Here is a 20,200-nt window from a genome sequence, read left to right as displayed (position 1 = left end):
TTCTTGTCATGCATATTAGCATTATCTGCAGATGCCTTATTTGTTCACCTGATGCTTCTAATATTTAAAAGAAGGAATGAAAATTTGGAGAGATAACTAGATGAATAACTTGCTCACTTGCAGGATTATTATGAGTTTTTTACACGGCTACATTTTGGACAAACACATTTTCTCTAACAAGAATTACAATTGGGAATGTTGACCTCGCCTAATGAAAACAACACAGTGATATTGTGGTCATTTTCATTTGAAATATTCAAAAAGTCTGTGTGTGTGAAATGCAAGTAAGATCAGCATAAGGCCCACTTTAGAAACAAAAGATACTGTGGAATAAAGATAATCTCTTAGAACTAAATTGATAAAGTTTAATGCACTCTAAATGTTATATAAAGAAAATAAGCAAATGTACATAGTCCTATGGCATTCAAATAGTTGAGTGTGCAATTCTTCAATTTATTGGGTGTGAAAAAGTGTGGAATTTCAGATATTAACACCATTGTTTTGACACTCACTTTCCTTCTGGCAACTACAAAAATATTAATTTAAAATCAGTATGAACATAATTTTCAATGAAGATGAAATACTATATCAAGTCATGATCATATCTTTCAGTTGTCATCTATGATAATTGGGCTAATGATTCACAAAATATATTTAGCATGTCTCAGGATAACATGGAGGAGTGGGTGCCTTCCTAATAAATTTACGTTTTTTCAATCAAAAGGGGTCACACAGTCCCAAAGCTCTGCTTTGGACTTTGGCCAGGAAGAAGAAAGATCCATTAGTCAAAATATCTCCCCCTACTGCTTCCTGCCAAACCAAACTGCAGTAAAGATTTTAGAGTATCCTACCATTTTGATTGGGAAGTTCCTACACAACAGAAATGTGGCACGTGCAACCCTCCTCAACCTTTGGTGATAAGCAAAAGTGCTGCCTTGCCACTAGCGACCAGGGGTGAAAAAGCACTCAAAGAAACCATTAAAAAATGTTAATTCAAAAATTAAGAGATAGCATGGGCTCAGCACTTGTCAGCTTCTCCTGATGCTACAGACAGGTGATTATGGTACCTTCAGGAGCTGGACTACAGGGTCCCACTGCCCAAGAAAGGTGTCAGGTACAGGGTCTGCACCTGGAAGTGTGCTTGAGAAACCCAGAGCTAGGAACAGTGACCAATCAGCACCCTGACACTGGGGAGCTTAGAGAATTCAGGGTTGAGTCCACTCACAAACTGGTGTCTGTCCAGAGTGGAGGAGTGGGCCAACTTGTGAAATTTTATATGCTAAAAAATACAATTTAACATGTAATTTATTAATATACCACAACAGGATAAACTACTATAAATCTGAGTCACGTGTTATTCTACCGTCAAACCACAACACATATATGCCATAATATGAAGAGGCTGTGGGGTTTTCAAAAGCACCTAAGTAACATAGGCTCACACGTCTGAGTGAAAGTCAGTGAAACTTGTTTCCTATATCACTTAGGTACTTTTGAAAATCCCAACAAAGGCCGTTAAAAGGGAATAATTAAAGTGTATCACATACTATCTATCAATGTGAACTAACACTTTTTAGGGGGTGGGGAAAGATTGTTTATTCTAAAAAGAAAATTACCACTCAAGTGAATAGGGAAAAGAAAGAAAAAAAAAAAAAAAAACCAAACACCAAAGACAGAGACTCGTAGTGTTTCAGAAACTGCAGTATGAGCATGAATAGCAGATACTGAGGACAAGGCATCGCTCTAACATTGTAAAGCAGTCAGAAACCTGTGTACCTTAAACCAGTAAATAATTCAATTTAAAGGTCTTCATCTTCAGAGGCATTGTGCAGCCATGACTCCCAATAAACTCAAAGGTAGCTGAGGATGTTCAGCACCTTTCATGTTCAGGACTGATTCTGAAGCCAATCCCAACAGAATAAGCTTTTCCCAACAGATTCCCCGCCCCCAAACTAACCATAGTTTTGTAGGAATAAGGATTTTCAGAATGTGTGATCCATCTGGTGAACTTTCCTCATTTTTAAAAGTGAGGCACAAATAGATCCGTCTACGACTAGGTATTGTTAATGCACAATACTTTAAAGGCTTCTTCACATCACTTCACAGAATTGTTTCAGAACATCTTTATCTTGCCAAGCAATACATCTGTCCTTTCAGCTAATTCCAGATAATTTCAGTGAGCTTTTTCTGAGCAGTCTGTATTAACTATCATAGATTCTATTACATGTTTATCTTCCATTAAACAATATATTTATTAAAGAATAATACAAGCAAAGGACTATTTGAACCTAAACAGAAAGAATTTTTATTTAGTACTGCATTTTATTTGTGCATTTCTTTTTGAAAATACAAAATCAAGTATTTTTAGAAATTCCAGAAACACTAGCTTTTACTAAACAACACATTTTTCAAAATTTGAGGGAGATAATGTACACTAAAGAAAGAAAAAGAAAGAAAATACTGAAAACTTACATAGTTTGGGTTATAAGATCATTTGGTTATTTAACTTGAATAAGGTTTTACATACTGTGTGTCCTTATTGAAAGTACAAGGCCATGTGACTGATAAACAGCTCCGATAAGAGAACTAACTACCATATACATACAGCAAATCTACAAATAAGCAAGTACTATACAAATAGTAAATATCAAATGATTAACTTGTAGCATATAGACCTATGCAAGCATAACAGCCAAAATTTTCCCTTACTAGCCACATAGATTAGATAAACATTGCACATTTAAAAAAAATAGAAAAAGGACAAACCACAAAGGTTGGGAAGAAGGTTAAACAAGCAGTACTATGATAACCTTTAACCCTACTTCTTTAAGAAGCATTTTGTTTGCCTTTGGTGTTTTTGAGTACTCCAGAAGTATTCCTTTAAAAAGTTGAGAGGGATGAATATTTTTTGATGGAGTTTAATGAAATACTCCAGAGTTTCTCAGCTCTATAAAAATGTAATTCAGATAAATTTTCTGTTGTATTAGCATGATAACACTATTTTGTGGACCAACAGTGTGCACATTTTTATGTGGAATCTACACTCTAAGGTGTAACGTCAGGAGGAAAGAGATGGAAAAGGAAAGATTTTATTGTCTAAGGACTTCTGAACATGGACTTTTAAAAACAAACTATAAATATATGTGCCTAACGACTATACATTTACTGTATTTGAAATTAATTAAAATGATTTAACTTTAACAACATGGTTGATTCATTTTAAATGTTTTTGATGTTTTTTATTTCAAATTCCTGTTTCGCTCTAATTTCTAACTAACATCTTTATACAGCTATAATTGTCATTTTGTATTTATATACATATTCTATTTTAACTGGCATATGTGAAGGAAAAAACAGTAGCAAATATTCCTTTTAAAGCCCTTCTTCAAAATGAAGGGATACTTTGTTATATACATAAATCTACTCATTTCCCATCAAAGGACATACATTCAGTATAAGCGCTAAATTGAAATGTCATTATATTTTTCAATCCTATCCTCTAGGTAATACACTGTACAAATGAAGAGTCAAACAACTATAACATGTTACTGGGCCAGATTCGTTTTTTGCATTCTAGCCCTGAGACAGATTTAGTCTACACTGGGGAGGAAATCCATGCTGAGAATCTAGGACCCAGAGCTGTAACTGGCTCCCTGAGACCTCCTCCCATCACCATGAGGAAACTTAGCACAGCAAAGAATCTAAACCATCAGGTGTTGTTTAATTTGCAATATATTACTTAAAATGGGATATAGACCACTGTCTATCTACTGACTTTTTCACAGCACTACCATCTTGGCCTAAACATGCATTTTAACACCAGGAATAAGAGATGGTGATACTACAGCAAGGGAAAACCATATATCATGAACAAGCAAAGTAAAAAAGTGCCATAGTAGCAACACTCTCATCTTTTTCATCTTCACCTTCAGGCTGACTCTCCAGTGGAAATGGAGAGCCTTCTTGATGTTCCATCTTCACCGTAGGCCTAATGGAAGATCAACTGATCTATCTACAGAGTAGTCTGTAAATACCAAAAGCAGTAATACCAATGATCCAAAGAAGAAAACAAGTTTGACAACCATGTATTACACAAGACCTGTTTAGATTTAGAATCTAAAGCTTTCCTTTGAATCATGGACCCACGCTTTCTGAACAACTTATTTTCAAAAGAATTACAAAGGCTTAAAATGATGCATATTATGATATAAGCAGGATGTATATGAATGTATGAGTGCAAAAATAAAATGTGCACAAGCAAAAAGGCAAAAGTTTTGTTCACAGAAAAAAGCCAATTGAGAACAACTGCCATTTCTTCAGCTTTTTATTTATAAAATTGTGACATTTTCATATCAATTTAGTACATTTCAGAACAGGATTAAATAAAAAGAAAAGAAAATGGTTTGAGTTAAAACAAATTTCCTATGAAGTAACTAATAAAATGTGAAAAATATCAGTTTATTTATCACGTTTTTTCCTTCAGGAGCAAGTTTGGCTATAAAATGGTTAAAGGAAAACAAGCCATGAGTTACAAGTCTGGAGATATTGGTTCTACTTTTGGTTCTTTCAAAGTGTTCCTATGTGAGCTTGGACAAGTTACTTAAGATTTCTATGCCTCAGTTTCTCAGCTATAAAATGGGAATATATTGAAGCATCCAAACTACTTCCTAAATTACTAGTTTTGGAGGGAAAAAGAAGAAAAGGAAGGTGAAGACCCAGGGTGGATTGATTTAAATCAAATCAATGATTTTAAATCAGCAAGCAGGAAAATTGTATTTAAATAATACATTTTAATTATGTTTTTCATTTATACTTTTAAAATATTTTCCAAAAGAAAGGCTCAGTTCATTGGTTGGTAACCATTACAAGTTGATGTGCAACTAAACATAGTATTTACACTAAACTGGTGATTCTTTTTGCTAATCCAGAAGATAAATAAATGTAAGAAATTATATAGCTTAATTTACATTTATGCAGATTTTTATTTTTTTACATTTTTATTATGTTAGAAAATGGTGAATGATGCTTTTTTTGTTAATAGATTAATTTTTTACTTGCAATTTGTGTAAAACTGTATTTGGATGGAAATCTGAATTCAATTAAAAATGCACAAGAACAGCATTTTAATATTTTTTTATTAAATAAACTACCTTTAATGTGCTGGATATATAAACTTATTTTTTCTCAAAACATGTTTTGTATTCAAAACTGATTTATTCAACAAAGGAAAGATTATCTGTAGTTATTGAATTGAACTGAACTGGCTGTTTCTAGTCACCATGCACTTCAAGATTCTAGAACTAGTAAATCTCATCCTCTCACACCTAGTTTTCATTCATTAGCTGGAAGAGGAAAACAAGCTTTCCTGCTTTTTCAACTTCCAACTTCTTAACTTTAAATGAACTAGTCAGAGACGATCCATACCTGCTGATAGTGGGTGGGGAGGGACAATTTAAAGTTCAGCCATCCCCAGAACAGCTCAAGTCACGCCCCACCCCCTCCCCAACAGCTACCTTCTCATCTCCCCTCCTGGAAAGCAGTGGCCTCTCCCTGTAGCTCCTAGTTGTTGCTCCTGCTTCTCCCCGCAAGGGGTAGCTTGCTGGCTTTGGCAGCTGTCGCCGAGGAAGGGGGCCTTATGAATGATGAACCATATGAGCAAGCAGGGCCGGCAAACCCTGGCCAAAATTGGGGGAGGGGGGAGCACATGACTCCACCATGCCCCTCCCCCCCCCCCCATCACCTCTGGAACTAGTCACTGAATTGAAATAGCTGAATAAACTGAAATGTACAAAATATTCTCTCTGCACCTGCAGATGAGGCTACTGCTGTCAAAAGATGGTTTAGCATTTCAACAAACTCTGGTTGCAGTGATTTCTACTAGCTCAGTGGTGTGACTTTCTTTAAAACTTGACAGCAAACCTCTACTGCTTAATATTATTTTGTGTAACTCAAGTGATTTTAATATATTATAATAAATGTAGGCCTTAACAAATGTTGCCAATTTCAAATTTAAACCTGCTATCAATTTAAATTAAAACAATCACATTTAAATTTAAAAATCTGATTTTTTAAAATCATTGATTTTTATCCACCCTATGGAGACTTTTTGGAGAAGTAAGTCCTGTCTCTCCTCTGCCTTCTCTGCCTCATGCTCTTTGCAAAATTAGTCCCTAATTTACGACTACTGGCCCTCATCCTGCATTTGATTATGCACTGGCTCACGGGACCATTGAAGTTTAACGGGGCTTTGCATGCATAGCAGTCCACCCACGCAGATCACAACACAGTGTCAGGGCTTTAGAAATGACATAACTACTTGTAACTTAGTACAAATTTAGTCAAAGAGGAAGTAGGAGTGTTCATATCTTAAAAAAATTAAAGTATTTCACATAGATCATTGTACCTTCTTTAAAACAAGACCCTATAATTATGATTTGTAGCATTCTTATTAAAAGTAATTGGATTGTGGAAAACATTCGCTTCCCCCCCCCCCCCCCCCAATAAGCATGGCTAGCTATCAAAAGAAAATTCACATTTTTATCCCATTGTCAAACAAACAATGCCATTTATTTACTTGCAGCATTCCTGAAGTTGTTAAATATTGTGTATTGGTTTAATTAAAATCTTCCTTTCTCATATTACATTTACATATTTTAATTCTTGAATAAATATTGCATCAGGTCATTTAATTTATTTTAGAGGATGAAGCTTTTAAAATTATAATCTGGTTTGAACATCAGAAGTGCATTACTTACACTTCCTTGAAAGAGCACTTCAGGACTGCTGTTTAACTGAGACTATGTCTTCACTTCAAAAATGGTGATGAAGCAGGTTTACAGTGGGATAATTAACGTTAGCTATCCAGCTATAAAATCCTAGTGGATACAAAGCACTTGTAATTTTTACTGAGAGTTAGCTGGCAAGGTCAATACTACATCGCCACTCATGGATGACCTTGCCTAATTTACTTGCGGTAAAATACAGTTTCTTGTCCCCATTATGTAATTACAATGGGATAGCTAACGTGTTAAGTTATCCTATGGTAAAAACACACCTCTTCTGAAAGCAAAAACAAAGCCTGAGTCACAGAGACCAGACATATTATGGAGGCATGCCTAGTCCTGGGAGAAGCAAACACTTCCATACCCTTTCCTCTCCTTCTATCTTCCCAAACAAACAAGTTAGTCAAAGAGAATTAAAAGCTACACATATTGTGAGGTTCAAAAAAAAAAAAATCAGAACAAGGTATTAACAGTTCTAGAGCCAGATTTTTAATAGAATTCAATTTATATTGAAAGGCCTAAATGAAGTGACCAGAAGAGCTGCCAGTAGCTCCCACTGTTCACTATGGGTACTGGTTGCTGAGCACTTTTGAAAATCTGTCCCACAGAGCATATAGCTATAGAAATGGCAAGGTGGAAACCTTAAAACTGATGTTGATTTGTTTTAGTCTGTGTCTATGCACAACACAAGTCTGTTCTCCACATGCTTCCAAGATCATATGAATATGACAATAGGATGTGCTGACTGTATGCTAGTTGTCCCTTCAAAGAAATTGCATAGCACATTGCATTACACTACACACCCTTTCAATTAATTTTAGCAGGTGTTTATAATTAGAACAGGATGACTATAAGTTAGCCAATGCTTTGACAACACCTGCTTCTTCAGGGTTTGAACTGTATGTCAAACACATTCACTCCTCCACATGCTACATAGTTGACTTCAGTTGAGACATGGCATCACTCCTCTCTAAGTGATGTAAAAGTAGCCATGACCTTTACAGTTTTCTAATACATCATTTATCAGCCAAAATTATCTTCAGAATAAGACAATACACCATTCATTTTTTATAAGATGTCACCCAGACAAAGGCTGTATCAAGGGCTAGTACGTTGAATCAAGTCCTATCAGCTCAGATCTGGTCATACTGAACCAACAGCTCTTAGAGGCATGAACTCCTCCATCCATATTAATAGATGTTAACTGTAAAGTTTAATTATGATCTCTAGGCCCTGTCTACATTACAGAAAGAACTATATGTTAACACAGTTCTCAGCATGGGTAGGAAACTACTTGTTACAACACATTTTTCACTGCCTTGCACTCAGACACTAAGCAGTGTTGCCAGTCAGGATTTGTAATATATATGGTAAATTTAGTACAAGGGTTTTCCTGTCATCATTCTGAGTTTGCACAGAATCTGAAACAAGAGATCTGATGCATGAAGTGCCCTGTTCATCTTAAGGGATGATAACTTAGATGCCTTTAAATGTCACATTGTTCATTATTTCATTGTTCAAAGCACATAAAGGAGGAGGGAAGGACAGCAAGATTTACATTATGAATATCTACATATAGGGCTGCCACCCTTCTAATGGCTGGTAACTGGACCCCCAAGGCCTCGCCCCCACTCTGCCTCTTCCCTTGAGGCCCCGCCCCTTCTCCTCGGGTGACCACATAGTACGTGTGAAAAATTGGGACAGGGGCTGGAGTGAAATAGGTGCCTATATAAGACAAAGCCCCAAGTATCGGGACTGTCCCTATAAAATCGGGACATCTGGTCACCCTACCTTCTCTGCCTCTTTTCCACCTCTTTCCCCAAGGCACCGCCCCTGCACACCATGCACCACCACGAGCCACATGGGCAGCCTGGTCCCGGAGGCAGCAGCAGCAGCTGATGCTGCATTGCTTTCTTCCTTCCGTTTAGGGTTGCCACAGATCAAAAAAATGGATGACCCACAAGCTAAAACCTGGACTGTTTGGGTGAAAACCAGATCGGTGGCAACCCTATCTACACATGTCCCAAACCTTGGGAGGCAGGAAGAAGTAAAGGACTAGCAAGGGGGAAAGGGAAGGAGAAAATGTGGAATGTTTACATTAAAAATGTAACAACACATGGTGAGGTTGGAGCAATGGGGTACATCAGATTTCACTTTCCTGAAAAGGGAGTTCAGCCTTCAAAAGTCTGGGAAACACTGCAGTAAATCAAGACTACAGAACATTTGAACCATCAATATTATTCAATTTCCATTCTACTCTACATTTACATCAGTGACAATGATAGTCCAGAAAGCTTTTAAAATTTTTTCTTACAGTAGATTATTTCTAAAAACTTGTCAACTGAAAATCCTACATAAAGAGTGATGAAGGAACAGATCCCATCTCTCTACCCCACTCCACCTACAGCTTGGAGCCAGCAATTAGCATTACCTTTGAGTCACTGTGCACTGTAATGTTTCTGCAGTCCATTTCATAAGTGTTGTGGCACCATTCCAGATGCACAAAGCATTTTTAGAGTATTCAAGTCTGAGATAGAACAAACCTTGTGAGGATAAATGCTGGTGTGAGTGATTTGAGGAGAGGGAAATAGTACAATGACAAGCAGAAAGTATAGTTTTTCATCCAGGTAGGTGACCAGATAGCAAGTGTGAAAAATCGGGACAGGGGATGGGGTGTAATAGGCGTCTATATAAGAAAAAGCCCCAAATATTGGGACTGTCCCTATAAAATCAGGACATCTGGTCATTCAGGATCACCCTGGATGGCATGAAGGCATAAAAGGAAAAGGAGCAAAGCTGAATGGACACAAGAGAAAAAGATCAGCTCAAAGGGAAGAGAATGCTAGTGGGTATGGTTACATCCAAAGGAAAAAAAAGTTGGTAGACAGGGAAAACAAAGAAGAGGTGCAATGGGGAGAAAGAAAAAACCAACAAGAGAGTACAACAAAGGCAAGAAGAAAACAGAAGGGTAGATGTTGAGACAGAAAAAAAGGAAAGATAAGAAAGACTACATTTTGGCAATCACAGACAGGCAGCACTGCCTCAGAAAGAACCGGTTCAGGCACTAGGAAGTGGTGGAGCCACAGGGCATGCCTGAGTCACCTGACATAAGCTATTGTAGGAAATGTCTTTTTTTTAAGATTAAAAATAAAAGGAGGAGAAGAGAGGGAAGAGGGCCTTATTTCCTTTAGTGTTCAAATACTTCCTAGCTGCTTTTACTTTTCGAAGTATTAAAGCAGGAAGCCCTCCTAACATTTCTATAACTTGATTTTGAGATTCCAAACCCTGAGCAAATTCCACTTTTCTCTGGCATCTGGTGGTCCTTTCTCTTATCCTAGCTCCCATTATAATTGTTTCAGCTCATCACAAGTGCAGGGTTTTGCCTCTGGTCCCCTTATAGGTCTAGCAGACTCTAAGGAAAACACTCCACCATTTTAAAAATAAAAATCTCAACAGTTGCTCTTAAAGTGTCTGAATTACAGCACCATTCTTCAAAGAGGACTTGGGAATTTAAATCAATCTGAATTTTTTCATCAAAAAATAAGATAACTTGTTTCAGAAGATATGTTTGTTCCTCGGAATAAGGATTTTATTTGCTTTGATTATTTCACTGAGATACTCTTATAGTTTCCACAGGAACCAACATGAATACTGAATTTTTTTCTAACCATTTAAAATCCTTCTGGTAAAAAAATCTCATAATCGCTATGAGCACAATGCACTGCAACAGATGCTGTAATGTTTTCATCCTAATCTCTTACTTATTTTAAACAGTATTTATAAAATTTTAAAAGTATATATTTATTTGGACTGAAATATACTGATCCAGCTTGTTCATAAATTTTAACAACCAGAGGCTAAACTGAATCATTTATTACAAACATTTTCAGGCTCCAATGCAAGACAGGAATTCAAAGCATGCATCTGAGTATTTAATGATGTTAATTTCTGACTACACAAAAGCCATCGGTTTCACTGAACAAGTCCACACATCTCCCACATCCCCCCAAAAAGAAAAAAAGAGATACTGAAATAATTAAAAGTGCAAATTGGATACATCAGTATCACAATTAAATAGTTAATGAATTGTGCTCTTTGTAAATCTGACTGAGTAAATACAGAATTGTAAGCCCTGTAATACATGGAAATTATTTTTTTAAATGGTAAGTGTTAACAAAACAAGCAAACAATATGAAAACAAAGAACCTCAAAACAACAGTCTTTTTAGTTACATTTTAGACGGATGCATGTCATGCTGTTGTACTACAAACAACAGCCATATTTCTTCAATGTTATAAATCTTAGACAATATTTGCAGATAGATTTTATACTGAACATAGTCCATCTAATAATTGTTTTAAATAATCACTGAATTCCTCAAATATCATCATAAAGGTTAAAGAGGTGCTGCACCAATGTACTAATAAACAAAGCATATCCTACCTGGAAAAATAGAAGGTCTTTTCTTAGGGCGTCTGGGGTTTATAGGTTCTAAATTCTTAATATTTCTTTGAAACCTTCCTTTAATATCATTTTCTAGGAGGATGTCTGCTGGTAGGCTGCTCCGTCTTGTTGATTTATAATCATTCTGATATGAATTCAGTTTACTCTTAGTCCTAGAGTACAAATTGCTGTCATCAACTGCCATTATAGCAGATAAATTGGAAAGCTACCCTAGCATAGAACCAAACAGTAAAAATCTGAACACTCAAACGCTTATTTAACTTGTGGTTACACTCCCAAGCAAAATCTGATGTTCTCATGCCTAACTCTGCACTTGTTTGGTAAGTTTAGCAAGTTGATAGGCGTGGGCTAAAACAGGTGTAGAATTACTATGTAGCCCCTCCTTTCAACAGTTAAACAACACAGGGCAGGAGATATATTGAAATCATTAGGTTAAAAGTTTTTGGATGTCTGGAAAGTTTCAACAAACCTGAACTCATCAGCTCATGATGCATAAAAGGGAAAAATTTCTGAACCACCACCACTGTATGGGGTATTGTACTTCATGTTTCACCAACAGTATTTCTAAGTTCAATTCATTCATATTTCATCGGCATGACAAGCTGAACAAGTGTTGCTCAATTTTTAAAAGCAAAACAAACAAACAAGTACAGATCATCCAGATATCTGTCAAAGAAAGGAAAGTACAATTTGATCAGTGTGTTTGGGTTTTTAGCTGAGGCCTGTGTCCATCTGTCTCAGAACGAGTGCTACTGTCTGGTCAGAAGTGGAGCACATTTTGAGAATAATTTCCCAGAGATTTTTATGCTCAATTTTGTATTATTTTGGTTTTTAGTCTCAGAATTAGTGTGGCTTATTTTCTCAAAAACATAGTGTTTCTGAGATGGTATGTCTGTAATTATTTAGACTTCCTAACACACACATACACACACACGCGCATGCATGCGCTCTCTCTCTCCCGTCCCACCCCCAAGAATGATTTTAATAAACTGCAGACATAGCAGAGACATTGGGAAGGAGCAGTAATAACACTATTCCTTAACTGTAGCCACCGTTAAAATGTGGCAGCCTAAATGGTCAGCAGTTAACTATTTTGATGTACCCTATTCAGTAGATAGCATATGTACAGAGAGGTCTGCACAGTTTCTGTTTAGAAAAAAGTAGGGATACCCTGCCAGTGAAACCACCTGTGGTTTGCGCAAAACTTTCAACAAAATCTTTTTGCTGTTTTTGGATTCTAGAAAGAGCAAAAAGAAGGGTGAGTACACCCATTGCTTTCCCAAAACTTGCTAGATTTCTAGCTAAAGTTTTGTAAATAAACAGATAAAATTCACCAGTAAAAGAAAGTCATCAAAAGTCAGTATCATTGCAATTGCCATAAAATAATTCATTGGTTTTGTGTGACATTTGTGTTATTTTTGGGGGTTCAAACATACCTGAAGATTGGTGGGAATAAAGGTGCAAAACCATGTGAACTGAATCTGCCAGAAAAGTTCAAACTTGTTTAAAAGAGATGCCAGCAGATATTGCACTGCTGAAATAATAACAACTTTTAATAAGTTGGAGGTGAACAAGTAGGGTGATAATTCTACAAATATCAGTAACCAATCTTTAGATGACGGACGTTAAATAGGGCCATCACAACATTACACTGCCTCTGCAGAGGCTCCTCCTTCCTTTGTTTGAAAAATTTCCTCTGCTTTCAAAAGAAGGATTTTCATACAGTTTTGCAAGGTGAACAGATTTAAGAGTTTATCAACAGGGTCATGATTCTAAGAACTTTTAAACAATTTTAATCACTGGGGTCAAATGCCATCCTGATAGGGAGCAACCCCTCCGCCACCTCCAGTGAGTATCCCTGCCACAGGTATCCCCTGCAGCACCCCCCAAATATCCCTCTAAGTACACACACCTCTTCCACACCTAGGGTTACAACCTTTGAAATGCAAAAAACTCGGCACCCCCCCCAAGGCAAGTCTGACGCAACCCCAACCACAAGGCAACTCCGCAAACCCCCTCCTTCAACAGCCAATTACAGTATCTAGACAGAGAACACACAGAGATAAGATTGATAACATCATTTTCTTACCTAAACAGAGGAAGTGGGAACACTGCAGCTTCTTTAGCTGGACACAGAAATTTTTAAGATTAGATATCTCAGTGTATTGTGATAATAATGAAAATCTTTAGACCCATGTACAAAAATACGGCAGATTAAATTATTTTTCTGGCAACTGGCAAATCCATAAAAAATCTGGCTAGGCCAGTCAAATATCAGCCAGCTGGTACCCCCCAGGTATCCCCTCCAGCATCCCCCAGGAACCTCTCCCAGTACACACACATGCCTGTAGCACCCACTAAATATTCCCCTCCACCACCCCCAACTGTACTTCTCCCTCCAGCTCCCCCTCCCCCTCCCTCTTCCCCATCAGCAGTGTCCTTTTTTTGGGAACCTGAAATATGGTAGCCCTACATTAATGTCAATAGTTGGAACGGGTCATTATCTAGAGCTGGTTCATGGCTTGCCATTGGTTGGAACGAAGGCTGCAGACAGAAATCTACTGTGTGCCAAGCTAGAAGTGGTTTACTTTACTGTGCTGGTGGGCTCAGACCCACTTCTGCACAGAGGCCCAGAAAGGACAGATGAGTTCTCCCAAAGTGCATTTCCAAAAGAATTCATAGAGTGATGCAGCTTAGTGCAGTGCTACAAACCATGGGATAAGCACCCAGAAAAGTCCTGGTGCCTCACACTAGTGAATGAATCCCCAGAGTACATACAGCAATTTGAGTATACCTTTGCAGTGGGAACACTCGCACCCAAGCTAGGCTAAACTGGATGCTGATCACCAGGGCTAACTCTGCGATGAAAAAATACCCAAAGAAAGGAGTTTACTGATCTTGGCTGATAAACACCTGTTACATTCACCAAACACTTCTGTGATAAAAGTCTGTTTACTTTTGAGGAATTTAAGAAAAAACAAAGTCTACAGCTCAGATCAACATATCAATACCTGGAGGCCAATAACTATGTAATTGCCTTGAGCCTCCATGACTTGGAAATTTACCAAAACAGCTATTCCAGAATAATTATTAAGCCCCCATGTGAACACTCTTATTCCCAGTCAGGAAGCTCTCTAGTTGCTGTTTAATGCATGGCTCTTTTTGTTTATATCATCACACTGCACAGAGTGCCTCAAGATTCCATACTAGAGCCAATGTTGTTTAATATCTTATTAACAATCTGGAAAAGAGGATGATTCAGACTATCTGAAACATAAATAATCAGATTTTTCCAGTCAGGGAGCTGTCAACTAAGCAGACAGCACATGCTTCTGCTCTCTTCACTTAATGTAAAACTTTTTTCCCTTTCAAACTAAGTTCTATAAATTAATGTTAAGGGGCAAAAGCAGCCAAAAAAGGAACTGCTGCAATGGGTGCTGGGGGCTAACGGGCCCCAGCTATGGCTACCCCATCCCCCAGCACCACCCTAGACTCAGAACTGTGCAGAGGAAACCCCCTATTCTAGGGGCATTAGGATCCAAGTGGTGATTCCCCCACTCTCCTCATGGGCTGCAGAGGGGTGCCATCCAGAGACTCCAGCTGGTAGGGACAGAAGCAGCCAAAGCAGGGACTGCTGCACTGGGGGAAGGGGATAAAATGGGGCCCAGCTGGGGGCCACCCCTGTAGGTCCCAGAACTGTGCAGGGGAGATTACCCACCTATTTACTGGGGCACTAGGACCCAGGTGATACCTCTGTCCCTCCCCTACCATGTGGGCTGCAGAGAAGAGCCAGAGAGTCAAAGATGTAGGGGCAGAAGCAACCAAAGCAGGAACCTTTGGATCTATGAAAATGCAGATAACTTTCTACTGTTTTGGCTGGACTTTCTCTGCCCTGTGCTGAGTGGTTGTTTGCTCCATGTGTCTTGCCCCCCACCCCCCGCCTCACAATCTCTTCACTTCAATTTCACTCCACACCTGCCCCTCTTACTCCCTTCCTGTAACTTTTCTTTCAATTTAGCTGATCCTCATCTAAGTAACTCCTATTCCTGTTATACCTGTTGTCTCACCCTGTATCTCTTGTTTATTTAGGTCATGTCTACACGTACAGCGCTGCAGCGGCACAGCTGTACTGATACAGCTTTGCTGCTGCAGCACATGTAGTGAAGACGCTCTATGCCGATGGGAGAGAGCTCTCCCATTGACATAAAAAACCCCACCCCTGAAAGCAGCATAACCTACGTCAGCGGGAGAAACTCTCTCCCATCCCCATAGAGTGTCTACACCAGATGTCTGCAGTGGCAAAGCTGTATCACTGTGCTGACTAGCATTTATGTCTGTGTAACTTATGTTGCTTGAGAGGTGAAATATTCACACCCCTGAGCGAAGTAAGTTACACTGACAGAAGTGCTAGTGTAGACCTAGCCTTAGATTGTAAGCTCTTGGGGAAGGGACTGTCTACAACTCAATGTTTGTACAGTGCCTAGCACAATGGGGCCCAGTTCTTGCTCAGCCTTTAGGCACTGCCTTAATAAATATGTTTAAGTAATAATAATAATTTAATAACTGAGCTGTATTGAGACTAAACTACTCAAAACCCCTATTTATGAAACATATTTTAGGCCAAAAAAATTCAGTATTACACTATCAAAACAAACAATCTTGATATATTCCCTGCGACATATGTCTAGTATTGTTATGTGAATGCTGCCATTTTTGTCTTTTTTATATGAACACAGCCTGATTTCTATTTCTCCAATGGGAGAAAAGAAAATATTTTCCAATAAGGAAAAAAGATAAAAAATTAAGTTTCCAAACTTGTCTTCTCAACAAATCATTGATGAGCAGGTAGCTCAGAAACTCTGCTTCGTGGTAGAAAACTCTCAATATATTTATAGATATCAAAAATAGCAGCTCAAAATAGCTATAGCTAATCAATCAGGCATATTTGAGGACTTCTGTGGCAGGAGCATTTGTTCAGATGATGCTAAATGGCAGCCAGTAATTGGTTGTACAGAAAATTCAGTATATGCTCATTATTTTTTAGAAACATTTCTATTCTAAATTACCAAAATTTTAAATCCACACGTGTTAGAACAGTCACTGACCTGCAAATAACAACATGCTTGTGCTGTCTGTTCTGTTCTCTCTCCTCTTTTAAAAGGTAAACTATTAAACAAGAAGCAAATCAAATGGTAAACAGGGGCTGAATTTAGAGAATAACAGCTATGCAAATCCTTCCAAGTCTGATTCAAAAGAGGTCTGTATATTTCTGTGAGAACTGGTTTCTATGGATTTAAAGGCCCTAAATGTATGTTTGCATTAACCCAGTTTTTCCACAATCTAATCTTGCTGTGAACAAACAAGCAAGTTTTGATACACTCTGATCCCCCAAAAAAGTTCTCTAAAATCAGGTGTGTGTGTGTGGATGGACCAGATTAACAAATAACCAGAGTCACACTTACCAGCTGAAAAAAACAGAACTAGAGAGAACATTTTAGGCTTACATTAATGTATATCTTAGGCCTGGTCTACACTAAAAAGTTAGGTCAACCTAACTATATCGCTCAGGGTCTGAAAAATCCACATCCCCAAGTGGCATGGTTAAGCTGATCTAACTCCCAGTGTAGATAGCGCGTCCCCCTTTTGGGGAGGTGAATTACCTATACAGACAGGAGAAACCCTCCTATTGGTATAGATAATGTCTACACTGAAGCATTTGTAGCACAGCTGCACCACTGTAGCATTTCAAGTGCAGACAAACCCTTAGCTATAATAACCACACTGCTTTAAGAGTCAAGCCAACAGGCAGTTGTCTGACCAGGTGTGACTTTATAGCCCTGCTAGCTAAATCAGAAAACTGACTGTTAAACATCTAGTACACAGCAACATCATGAGATTATTTTAATCTGTGACAAATGATTGGTAGGAATTAGGATATAATCATCATTGACTGAAAAAAGCTATATATATTTTTTAATAAAAGAGCACCATTACTGTACCAGTATTTGAACGCTCCACCTCTAAAATATGATGCAAATAAAAAACTTCCTTTGAAAGAAACGTACACGGAAAAGTCAGAAAATGTTAAGATATATTTGATCATTTCAACTTTGTATGGAACGCATGCCACTCAATAATTTGTGCTTTCCACATAGCCCTCGTCTTTCTCTCCCCTACCCCAGCCACACACAGTAAAAGCAAAGAACTGGTCAAAATTTTCTTCTGGCGTAACTCCTTTGAAATCAATGCAGTTATATCAGTAGACAATTTGGTCCAGTGTCTCCAGTTGTTTTAATAGAGAATGCATTCTTTGGCTGAGAGACATTTTGCACCTTTAATTTTTTTTAACATAATATTGTTTGTTTACCAACAAACAAGACAAAAGGTTAATACTACAGATTCTGTTCAGAATGTGGCAAGTAACACACTTGATTCTTAAATATGCACATTCCATATTAACAGGGAAATTTGACTCATATCTCATTATTTCTTGTGCAAAGAAAAATTCATACACTGCTAATATAAAACAGTGATAATTTTGCTTCAGACTGATGTTCCATTGCATAATGATTGTTTCAGTCTTAAATTCATGCTGGTTTGGTCAGCTGATTTTGACTCTATCAGAAGAACTATGCAAAGAATAGCACGAACACCAACAGATTAAGAAACAAACCGGCTGAAACTGCTCCCTGCAGATTGCCTCAGACCTGTCAACACATGCAGCTTCGCTCATTCACCCTGTCTTCTATGCTTGACCGACAATTCACAAAGCTGGCTTACTCCAACAAGCAGAGGCTTGGGGCAGAACTTCCTGTCGTACACACTTCCAAAAAACTAAGGTTTCCTTAAAGCAATCAAATCCCTCTCCCTCTTCACATTATTTCACGTAGTAATATTAATTATACCTATTATCAGGAACAATGATAGAATTATAGAAATAAAAAGACCTGAGAGTTATATAGGCATCTTTCCTATTAGATTGTTTGCATGTTGAATGAAATAGAGAAGATGTACTCTACTGTTCCCAAGATGCAATAGAAACATATAAGTATTAGAAAGAAACATCAAATATTAAGGTTATATACATAACTTCATATACAAACTTCAGACAAAGCTTATATTCTAATTCATAACACTTGTGTGTATACAATTTTTCTTGCAAATTAAACTTTATTTACTACATTTTTGGTTTTCAGTAAAAGGCGAGAATAAGGTTTTTCTTTCTTTTATATATATATATATTATTCCTACATAGGCACCTATTAAAATTGTATGTGATTGCAAGGCCACTGAGCAAATTCACCAGCCGGGACAGTCCAGGTAAATATAAACAGTTGAGTCAGGCTCCACATCGCTTTTCTCAGGGCAGAATTTATTAAATAATGGAAAATAAAAAGGGTCAAGGTAATCAAAAACACTCAGAAAAGACCCTCCTACCTCGCAAGGTCCCAGAACTCAGGCTCGAGCCCAAGCCCAGATGTCTACACAGCAGTGAAATAGCCCCACAGCCCAAGCCCCATGAGCCCAAGTCGGATGGCCTGTGCCAGCCACAGGTGTAGACATACCCTGTGAGCTTGGTTCACTGCAGTGTTAGCCAGAGGTAGAATGAGTTTTGCTCCAACCTCACTCCCATGCACACACAAAAATCCCAAGCTTGAGTTAAGTGGTGCTTTAAACTTGAGCAAGCTGGCCCATTGGGGGTGTGAACTGAAGTTCAACTGCTGCTGAAACAGAAATTAGTAATGCATTGGGGAGTCAGCTACTGTGCGCTGCTTGAGTGTGACCACTCTCACTTAAGCTATGCTAACTTGAGAGGAGTTAGCTTGAGTGAGGAGGATAACTTAAGCTAACACTGCATGGAAGATGAGCCCTTAGAAGAGCACAGAATCTCATCCTTACTACTACTTTATTATTTATTTTTGTTAAATGTTTTGTTAGGTCCTTTTAAAGGTATCCATTGTGTTAATAACACTGACCTGCTTAATTTCAAAGATTATAGGAACACTGAATAGCGGAATAGCCTACATTTGTACAACTTGCTAGCAACAAGCCCTACTAATGAAGAAAAGTTTCTTAAATCGAGATGCAGACATACTGACTATAATTAAGTTACTCAAACTATACACAAGTGTAATACTGCATAATTTGTCCCAAGATATCTAGCAAAAGTGTTCCAGTAATGCTCTGGATACACTCCTAACTGGTGATATCTGAAAATTACAGGGGAGAAAAGAAAAAAAAAATCAGTACAATCATGAACTTTTAAAGCCACTGCTTGAAGCTGATGAGCTCTGCAAGAGCAGAATTGATGAGTATTAAATAGCATTGGCCTCAGCATCTTAAAAATGAAATAAAAAAACAAAAATGCTACAATTTTTTTTAAAAAGCTTGAAAAGTGACAGCTGCTATTTTGTCCAGGCTTTCTCATTTATGTTTCACTTAATCTTTTTCCAGCTTTAATGCATTTAAGAGTTTTCCTATCTTAGTTACTGTCAGATAAGTTAGTGTGCTGGAGGCACATTGTTTATCAGTTGCTTACAGTTGACCACTTTTCCTGTGATTTGGGGATTTTACCAGTCTCTCCACATCTCTCCCTGTCCTTTTTATGTTTTTCAACATCTCTCATTTTCCTGTTTAAAAAATAAATAGCATTTATACTCAATACTAGGCATGTATAGCACTCGGTGTGTTCCTTGTTAACTCCCTTTTAATTATACAATAAAAGGTGCATCAAATCACTTCTAAATCCATATTTAGGCACCTTGAGGGCCTCCCGCCACCCCAGAAGCGCTCACCACCCACAAATCTCACTGAAGTTGATAGCAGCTAAAGATACTTGTGAACTTTGAAAATCAGGTCACTTCTATTTAGGTTCCCAAATATGGCTTTAAAAATTTAACCTTTGCCACCCAGGTTTGTGCCATTGGCAAAGATGCTAGAGTTACTACTCCTAC

At 37.9% G+C, this 20,200-nt stretch overlaps 1 protein-coding gene across 4 annotated transcripts in view; it reads right to left on the bottom strand.

The window, feature by feature from the left end:
• The window catches only part of FRY (FRY microtubule binding protein), a 364,004-nt gene that overhangs the window by 279,740 nt on the left and 64,064 nt on the right, over positions 1-20,200 (bottom strand). For 3 of the 4 annotated variants that reach the window (XM_067562948.1, XM_067562949.1, XM_067562950.1), the window contains exon 1: positions 11,226-11,441. The exons of the other annotated variant lie outside the window; for it this stretch is intronic. In XM_067562948.1, the coding sequence (XP_067419049.1) occupies positions 11,226-11,430 (205 nt within the window). In that variant the 5' untranslated portion in view covers positions 11,431-11,441. Of the gene's footprint in view, positions 1-11,225; positions 11,442-20,200 lie in introns of those variants that run through there. 4 annotated transcript variants of the gene reach the window in all.

Source organism: Emydura macquarii, unplaced genomic scaffold (genome assembly GCF_026122565.2).
Source record: "Emydura macquarii macquarii isolate MOO-44397 ecotype Brisbane River unplaced genomic scaffold, CSIRO-AGI_Emac_v2 contig_2473, whole genome shotgun sequence".
NCBI classification, from domain to species: Eukaryota; Metazoa; Chordata; order Testudines; family Chelidae; genus Emydura; species Emydura macquarii.
Note: the sequence above shows the minus strand (reverse complement) of the source record. Positions and strands in the feature narration are given on the sequence as shown.